A 10249-nucleotide genomic window follows, 5' to 3' on the forward strand; every position below is an offset into this window, starting at 1 on the left:
CCAGAAGTTCTGGGTAATGGGTAATGGGAAAACAGCTCTCTGAGCAGTTGTAGAGTCTCTCTTGGCAACTCGTGAATAGAAATCCAAAAAGTCAGAGAATGCGCGCACATCAGTAGCACAGGTGCTGGACCAAACAGAAGACAACTGAGTGGGAAAAAGGGAAAAATAAAGGTCCGCAACACTGTTTGATGCTCCCAAACAAAGTTTAATTGCACTTGGTTTGGGAGCATCCAACAGTGTTGTTGCAAATCTTTATCTTTCCCTTTCAATTGAGAATAGAACCCTTGGTTGAGATTCAAGGTTAGGGTTAGGAGTAGGGTTAGGAGTAGGCTAAGACTCTGAGTTGCTAATCTCAGAGTCTTGTTAGTCTGATTGGTGTTCTGGCAATGCAGCAAAAAAAACCCTCAATGCATCCCATCACCATCCAAGTGTACACACCCCCTCATAATGTGGTGCGGTAGCTAAATGAGCTGAGATGCTGTACCATTACCCTGTGAGCCGGGTTCGATTTTAGTTGAAGATCCTTGCTGACCCTTCTCCTCTCTCTCTCCCACTCATTTCCCCTCCCACTCTCGCACTGCCCTGTCCTGCATAAAGTAAAATGCTGAAGACAGCTAATGTAATGCTGCTGTTTCAGGCCTGTGTACTTACTTCATGAGTAGAAGTTACGGATATCAACAGGGTGCAAAACATTCATATAGTACATGCTGATGTGTAGGAGCACAGTTTTAGACTCAGAAGGTTGCAGGTTCAAAACCCTTTCCGTCCTTTACTAAAGTAGTGCCCTTGAGCAAGGCATTGCTTCCATAGCCCTGATTATAACCAATACCCTGTACCTGTAACTAACTGCGCATTTCTTTGAATAAAAGCGTCAGCTAAACTACAGTATAAGGTACGTAACTGTAGTGTAATTTTTTGGGGATGGGGAAGGGTCGGCAGAGGAGCCGGCCTGATCCGAACCCGGGGGGCCCAGTGCCCTACCTTCAGAGCCACAGAGGAGCCAGGGCCACTTTAATGTAAATGAAATGTAATTATAATGTGTGTGTGTGTGTGTGTTCCTGCAGGATGTGTGTCAGTGCTGGCGTTGCTGCTGGTGTGGGTGTGCGTCTCCAGTGGCGAGGTGTCGCCCTGCGGCCCGTTCAAATGTAGCGTCTCGCTCCAGAAGACACTCCAGATCACACGCATACTGCACAAGGAGACTGGCGGCCTGCTCAAAATATATGTGAGTACTAACCGCAGAAATACACCTACTGCAACAAGAGCGAGGCGAGCGACGGAAGTAATTGACTTTGTATTGAGTCGCGCGTCAAAAGCGATTCTGGAGACTAGAGCGATTTGCGCGACAAGCGCGACAGTTTGAAGTTGAAATCCTTTCAACTTTCTATGACGCGGTTCGGCGACAAGCCGCGACAGCCAATGACTGTATAGAGGTCAGTGACCACAGCCAATGGGAATGTTTGAATGCTTTGCCTTCTTCTGCTTGTAACTGACATACTGTAGTCGCTTCAATCGCGCGTATCGCTCTGTCGCTTCATCGCGCCTGGTCTATTCGTGCGGTAAGACTGCGTTCATCCACTCACAAACACACACACGTACGCACGCACGGCCATGCATACGCACATATTGGACATGCACTGTGATCGCGATCTGTGCACCGTGACCATCAATACGTCAACTAAAAAATTAAATGATACTGAATTAATACATTACACCTACGAAATGGGCAAATTTCTTTAGTAAGTAGCTTTCTCTGAGGCCACAATTGTGCCTGTCTTGTTCATTTGTAGCCTACATGCATTTCCACTAGTTCTTTGTTTGTTCCAGTGGTAAATTTCGCTTGCCATTGAAATAAAAAAATGACATAAATATGTAAATAAATAAATGCATTAAATAAGTTTGGTCACATCAACACATTTTAAAAAGTTTAAAACCCGTGGTGATTCCTGTATGGAATTGATGGCAATGTAGGATTTTAGCCTTATATGGTTTCTATGGTTTCAAAGTCCCATATATGGGTTATGGATGGATGCAGTAGACTTGAATGAGTGTGTCGGGTTCGTTAGGTCATAAATAGGTCATCTAATGAGTCAGTGCATGGGTAGTGTAGTGCGGTTGTCTGTTTTATTCAGGGCACTGTGGCGTTTCCTGTAAATTTAATATCCTGTGGGCGGCCCCCACGCCTCCAATTCTGTTATCACATATTCCACATAGGATGTGTCAGACGTGCACGCATACACGTACACGCACACACACACACACACACACACAGCAAGCTAGAGTGTCTTATCTCAAACTGTGTGGTTTTGGTTTCTTCTTCACACACCCACTCTGGAGAGTCACCGACTTCACACTTGGTCACACACACACACACACACACACACACACACACACACACACACACACACACACACACACACACACACACACACACACACACACACACACACACACACATACTGTACAGTGACGTCAGACATGCTTTGATGTAACAAACATGTTTGTAATCGACCACATCAGTCGACACGACATCTGACCTTTTGACCTCTTCCTTCCTCCTTCATAATCATCATCATCTTCATCTTCTTCTTCTTCTTCTTCTTCTTCTTCTTCTTGTTCATCATCATCATCATCATCTTCTTCTTCTTCTTCTTCTTCTTCATCTTCTTCTTCTTCTTCTTCTTCTTCCGCAACACATGGCAAACATACACAGCTGCGACGAAATGCTCTACTGCAGTGATTCTCAAAGTGTGGTCCGGGGACCACTGGTAGTCCGCGACAGTGCTCAGGTGGTCCGCGAGAGGATTTCTACTTTTACAAGACTAGCTAGAAGTAGGCTATATTTGTAACACAATTACAACGCTAAACATAGCTGAAGTATTACTTTCACCACAAAAAGGCAGGCTTGTAATGTGAATACATTGCAACACATTTAGCAAATAAGCACTCATCAACTGTCAATTCAGTTGACAGTGGTCCCTGAACATTTTTAGGGGGGACAAAGTTTGAGAAACACTGCTCTACTGTAATAGACCACATTAGTCACTACATCAGTATGGAACACAACGTTTGACCTTCACCTCTTCCTCCTCCTCCATCATCAGCATCATCAGCATCATTATCATCATCATCATCATCATCTTTTTGGGACCGCCTCGAAAAATGAGATATCTTATTTAGACCAATACATTGTAATTAATCAATAAATTAAATTAATTAATTAATCTTCCTCTTGTTCCTTTCCAGAAAGCCAATCAGGGCGAGGGGGTGGAGTTCATGTGCCAGGCCCAGGCGGAGGGCGTTCCCGAGGCCACCATATCGGGCCAGGATTGGACGGAGCGCCTGACCTCCATCAACGCCCGGCTGCGCGAGTTCGCGCCGCACCTGCAGCGCGTGGCGGAGCAGCAGAGCGACCTGCAGCCCCCAGGCTGCCCCCTGCTGGCCACCATGGAGCGGGTGCAGGCGCGCGCCTCCTTACTCCTGCGCCGGGAGAACTGCCTCCTGCGGGAGGTGCTGCCCAACAGCGTGCTGGAGCCCCCCAGCCCCACGACGCAGGGGGGCCACGCCGCGCTACCGCCCCCGCTCAACACCTTCCAGCAGAAGACCTACGGCTGCAGCGTGCTGACCCGCCTCCGAGCCTTCCTGTCGGCCAGTCAGAAGGAGCTGAAGGCCCTCAAGGGTGTGGCTTGCAAGCGACGGACAGAGCTGCTGGCCAATAGGGTTGGGTCGCTTGGACCATGAGCGCAATGACTCCCAACTCCGACCGGACATGAACTAACCGATCAAGTTTATCAAATGCTTTTTTTCGTATATTTATTGTGCCTTATTTATTTGGGTGGTAATAATATAATTATTTGTGATATTATTATGAGAATTGTTATTATATATTTTTTATTCTGAATTTGCAAAGCCCTGCTGGTTTGGGGCTGTAATGTAAGTAGCAGATCAATGATTGTCCTGCCTATATGTCATTTAAACACACATTCAAATGTGCCTACGTACATATAAAGACACACACACAAACACACGCACACACACAATGCAAGTCTCTCCATTTCCAACACATAGACACAGACACTGACACAGACACACACACACACATACACACACACACACCCATACACAAACTGACCATCACACCACAGGCAGTGCCTTGAGGGTCAAAGAGACTACCTTATAACTTTGTAGCTTGCACTGAAGAGGAATCTGAAAAAAAAAACAAGCAAAACAGGAAAGTGTAATTTAGTAATGCCCGTTTTGGACATTAAAAGACGGATCAGACAAATATAAAAGAGGCCCTCCAGGGAACAGAAAATGTAATCTAGTAATGGTAAAAAACACCCTGAAGAAGGCCATAAGGGCCGAAATGCGTAGGCATTGTAGCCACATAAAAAGTAAAACAAATTGTAACCTTGAGTGCCTCAGCATTTGTCTACCTAGACCAAGTTTGAGAGCCCCTACACTGATGAGCACCAAGGAAAAAATGGTGAAGACCCAGAAGCACTCTGAGTACCTTGTTTGTGTTTATGTAATCTAGTAATGTTTATTATGGACTTGATCAGACAAAAAGAAATCGAAGAAGTCCTCCAGGGAACAAACAGCAGTCCACGACCTTTCACCTTTCACCTTTCACCTTTGGACGATCTCAGGATCAGTCACCATGCACCTTACTGTGACAGCTGTACTGTGGGAGCTTTTGGAGATGGCGAAACATAACGACTGATGAATGAATGTTTTTTTTTTCTTTTTTTCTTTTCATAATGGCAAAAAAGATGACTGCACATTTCCTGAAATGTGAATGATAATAATAAACCGAAAAACTCCCACAGAAGGAACTGGAGGTGTGTGTTTGTGCATTGTGCATTCTCAGCTTTAGTGTGTGTGTGTGTGTGTGTGTGTGTGTGTGTGTGTGTGTGTGTGTGTGTGTGTGTGTGTGTGTGTGTGTGCGTCTGGGGCAGACAAGAATCATGACACATCGACTGCTGAGGGCTTCTCATAGACCTGTCTGTAGACTACGTGTCTCAGACTCACACACACACACACACACACACACACACACACACACACACACACACACACACACACACACACACACACACACACACACACACACACACACACACACACACACACACACGTTCCCCTCTCACACATATTCACATTGGACTGGTGTTGCACCCACACACCCACCCACCCACCCACCCACACACACACACACACACACACACATGCACACACATGCGCACACACACACACACACACAATTTGCAACATCGAATCAAAGTGCATTTGGTGACCATGAAACAAAGATTTGAAACAAAGATTGTAACAAAATATTTGAAACAAAGAGTATCGCAAAGAATATATTCAAATTGGTGTAGGTCATTATTCAGTGTGTGTGTGTGTGTGTGTGTGTGTGTGCGCGCGCGCGCAAGCGCGTGTGTCTGTGTACGCAGGGCCGCTGATAGTTTTGTCTGGGCCCGGGACAAAGACATCTGAAAGGGCCTCAAACCCAATACACACAATGTCATGAGGATCCAATTCTGGGCCCCTCTCTCTCTCCTTGGGCCCAGAACAAGTGACCCCTTTTTGTGTCCCCCCCCCCTGTCAGCTTCCCTGTGTGTATGTGTGTGTGTGTGCATGTTTGGCGAGTGGGGAAGTAGTGCGTGGGTGATCTCACCTCTGGGTGACGCATGCATGTCTAAGGGCAGAGCAGAGCAGAACAACAGCCAGCAGCAGATAGGAAAGACTTGATGCAAGAGGCCGGCTGGCGGGGCGAGCATGTCACAAGGTCCTCTTGATGCTCCAACATCCCCCTTCTCTCCCTCCCTCTCTCTCTCTTCTCCCGAGCAATTATAGAAATGAAAAAGGGGATGCGCGCATACACACACACACACACACACACACAAACACACAAACACACGCACGCACAGGCACACGCACACGCACGCGCACGCGCACACACACACACACACACATTGCAATGCATTACATTTCTACTGAAAGCAAAGCAAATGTTTAATCAGTCTTGCAATGTTTTGAAGTGCTTTTATTTCATTTAACATTCATTTGCTCCCAAAATATCCATGGAAGTAATTGAAACTTAACAAAATTGCCGGATCGCTTCTGGAACTTGCCGGATCGATTCTGGATCGTCCATGCCCCACATTGAATTGGATCGCCGAATCCATCATTGTTGACATCACTAGTATAGGTTTGGGCTCCAAATGGAGCGAGGGCCCCACCTTGTTGGTGTGCTCCAACACCAGTGGCCTCAAGAAGGTAGACTGGTGTAGTACACACACACACACACACACGCTCACACACACGCACACACAGTGAAGAAAGCAGCTAAACTGTGTGCACAGACCAAATCCATCACCCATAACCCTAACCTGTTGGTGAAGACAGTGATTTTTTGCCCTTTTAGTTTCACCAGTATAACAGAAACAAAATGACCTGAACAAGAACAAGTGTTTGATTTGCCGGGGAAAGCAATTCAATCCACACAAAACGTTCCCTTTTTTTTGGGGTTTGTCTTTTCTTCCTCAGGACTGTTAGTGCCTACTTGGTGCATGCCTACACACACCCACACAGTACACACACACACAAACACACACACTCAATACACACAGGTTGGCAGGCAGACTCCACAGCACTGTGTTCAAATGACGTGCACTATTTGCAGCCCCGATTCTTAGGAAGTCTATGGATCATTTTAATTCACCCATGTGGTCCCACGCAAGCAGACACATGCTTTCACACACACACACACACACACACACACACACACACACACACACACACACACACACACACACAAGCCGACACACACACACAAGCTGACACACACACACACACACACACACACACACACACACACACACACACACACACACACACACACACACACACACACACACACACACACACACACACACACTTGGTGCACTTTCCCCAAGTCACGAGCTTTATACTGGGAGCTGCAGGATGTACTAGAGGTTATGCCTCCTAGTTCCCTCTTCGCTCTCCTCTCCTCAGGCAGCGGAGCAAAATCCCCCATCCACGCACGCATGCACGCACACACACACACGAACGCACGCGCGCGCGCACACACACAGATAGACACAGACACAGACACAGAAACACACACACATGCACACAAAATGTTTCAGAGTTTCCTCAAATACATACAGTAGGCTACATACAAGAAACAAACATGCCCACACATGCAGATCTTTTGGCGGGTTGGCGTTTTCAGGATGTATGTAGCGGACATTATGCCAATTCAGCAATATTAGACATTGACTTCAAAGAAAGAAAGACATAAATACATCTCAGTCGTTAATCACACACAGACACAGACAAAATCCGTGTCTCCTAATACAGGGCCGCTGACTTTGGCTGGGCCCGGGACAAAGACATCTGAAAGGGCCCCAAACTCAATACATACACACAGGGGCGGAGTGGTCCACCTTTTCCCACCGGGAGAATTTTCCCCTTGGCGGCCCTCTTTTAAAAAAAAAAAAAAAAAAAAACAAAGCGAACAACATGGTTTCCTAACCAAAAAGACAAAAGCCACGAAATCTGCAGTCGTACTACATGTGAACATTAGTGTTGTCAAAATATCAACCTGAAGTGGAGAATTGTAGCCTACACCTTGATGAAATGCACAGCCAGTGGTGTAGTCTACGTAAAACGCAGGTATACGCACCCATTTCAACATTTCAGGGATTATAGTATACCCACTTAAAATTGATTGCTCCATTATTTACAATAGCACAAATATATACAGTACACATCAAAAAATGCTCAAATATACAGTATATCCACTTCAAAAAGTAGACTACACCACTGGAGCCATCATCACAGTCCAAAGCATTCATAGGCCTAGGCCTACTAGGCTACATCACGCTACTGCTCCATGCAAATGTGCACTCCACAGTCATTTTTGACCGTTTGAAATTGAAATATCGTTTAAGGAAGACAGGATGAGCATGGGCACAAAGTTTTGAGTGTTGGGATTTTTAGAAGAGTAGGCTTACAAAATATAGTGTAGCCTATAGCTTACAAAAAGTCTGTCTACATTGTGCAATAAACCCACCATGTAGCAAATAAGCCAAACCTAGCTACTTTAAACCACAACCATAAGTCAACAAAATGTATAACCAAACGGTGTAGGCCTATGTCTTTGTTTCTTGCAATCACTCTACTTTAATCCACAGCTTAGCCTACACACCCAGCACTGGTCACATCAGAATCTTGTGTGGTAATTATTTTGTTCCATTTCTTCAGACATAGGCTACATCCTAAATGTACCACATATAAATATATGTATGATAATAATATTATTTCGACTATAAGGAGATATACTGTTAGTTCTAACAAATCAAAACAAAACCCATTGATTCTGTTAGGTGCAGTTCTCTTCCTTACCACTTGGTGGAGTCTGTTCGTAACCCAATTCAATAACCACAGAGCAAGTGAATCTGGACTGGAAAGACTGTAAACTGTAACAGTCGTGTGGAAATTGGAAAATAAATCATAATTTATTAATATTTCCATCCTTTGGTAACCAATATACATATCACAGGTTCTTCAAATACTGAAAACGAAACTGTGTTCCTAAGATCTTGTAAACTTCCGCGATCTACGATGTATGAAAATTATCAGTAGCGAAGGGGTGTGGCCAATTTACTTACTTGACACCGTCAGTGAGGTATCGCCGTTTGGTACGGTATTAATACTGGCTAGTCCGCTAGTCAATTAGACATACGGGGAAGTGGAAATTTGGAAGTCAATGCACATAAACGTGATCTCTAAATTTCAGGGCCGGCCAAGAACTAAGGGCGGCCGCATTATTACATTTCATGGCCGCGGCCCACCGGGACAAGTCCCCGATCTCCCGACGGCCACTCCGCGCCTGCATACACTGTAATGAGAATCCAATTCTGGGCCCCCTCTCTCCCTGGGCCCGGGTCAAGTGTACTTTGTACTCCCCTTGTCGCCTTCCCTGCTCCTAAATACATTAAAAGAGATGTTTAGTTGTTTATTTCCAGAATTCATGCTGCACATTCACTAATGTTACCGTTTTCACATTCTAAGTATTCATTATGACTGGAAAAATTGCACTTTTCATACATGAAAAGGGGGATCTTCTCCGTGGTCCGCCATTTTGAATTTCCAAAAATAGCCAATTTTAGATGCAAAAATGACTGTACTTGGACCATACTAAAAAATATTTGTTTAATACTTAGTAAACTTTCATGTTGTAAAGATCAAATTCGGCAATAAGCAGCCCAATTTCAATAAGCAGCATAGTTGCAGTACCGTTTTTGACCATTTCCTGCACAGTGTCCCTTTAATGCTCAGTTAAAATTTTTTTTATTGTAAGACACTTTTGAAGAAGGTATTTGATAGGTCAGTTACTCAGTAGGCCATACTTTCAGATGACAATAGTGGGAGACATAAGCTACAGAATGTCACAGAAGTGAGTAGGCTACACCCCTCACATTTCTGCTGGTTTGTAAGTTTATCTTTTCGTGGAAAAAACCTTAAAGACATCTACTGGAACCCTACAGTATATAACACATGGCCAATCCAGCCCTGGATTTGACCATAGGGTCTACTCACTTGTGTTAGGTACACTTTGTCAAGTCAAGTCAAGTCAAGTTTATTGTCAATTTCTTTACATGCACTGGTCATACAAAGAATTTGAAATTGCGTTTCTTGCTCTCCCATGCAGACATAGACTAATCTAGGTAAGGACATAGACAGTATAGACATAGACAGTACTCATACATGGACAATGAGTTTGAGACAGTAATGGCTGTATCTCAAATGATTTGCATAGACGACTGACGACATCATGGATATTGACATCTTGGACGAGTAAAGATAGTTTACATTATACATTGATGAGGTTATTTTGGTCTCTGCATGTCTACACAGGCTCTTTGTAGGAAATGACACACCTCCCACTCATTTTCACAGGAAATTAATAATGTGGGGAAATCAAAAGTGATTCATGACATGGGGTATGTAGGCTACATTATCGACGGTCGCCCCCGCGGTTTTGGCAAGCTGTTTAGTTCTGTGACAGGTGAGGATGGCATCTGGCAGACAAGTCTAAGCTAGCGAGCTGATGCGGCCAATACTTGAAGAGTTCAGATGCAAAACCCCTTAAGTGCCTTTTCAGAAAATCATCATTTTTATTTCATACAAAGCTATCAAAACTGCATATTTGTTTATT

General features: G+C 44.6%; 1 protein-coding gene across 1 annotated transcript in view; it reads left to right on the top strand.

The window, feature by feature from the left end:
• Window positions 1-4808, top strand: part of m17 (IL-6 subfamily cytokine M17) — an 11356-nt gene extending 6548 nt beyond the window's left edge. The window contains exons 3-4 of the mRNA XM_063211079.1: window positions 1065-1222; window positions 3244-4808. Coding sequence (XP_063067149.1) covers window positions 1065-1222; window positions 3244-3738 — 653 coding nt within the window. The 3' untranslated portion in view covers window positions 3739-4808. The remainder of the gene's footprint in view (window positions 1-1064; window positions 1223-3243) is intronic.
• The last annotated feature ends 5441 nt before the right edge of the window (window positions 4809-10249 follow it).

This window comes from Engraulis encrasicolus, chromosome 11, assembly GCF_034702125.1.
Source record: "Engraulis encrasicolus isolate BLACKSEA-1 chromosome 11, IST_EnEncr_1.0, whole genome shotgun sequence".
Lineage (NCBI taxonomy): Eukaryota > Metazoa > Chordata > Actinopteri > Clupeiformes > Engraulidae > Engraulis > Engraulis encrasicolus.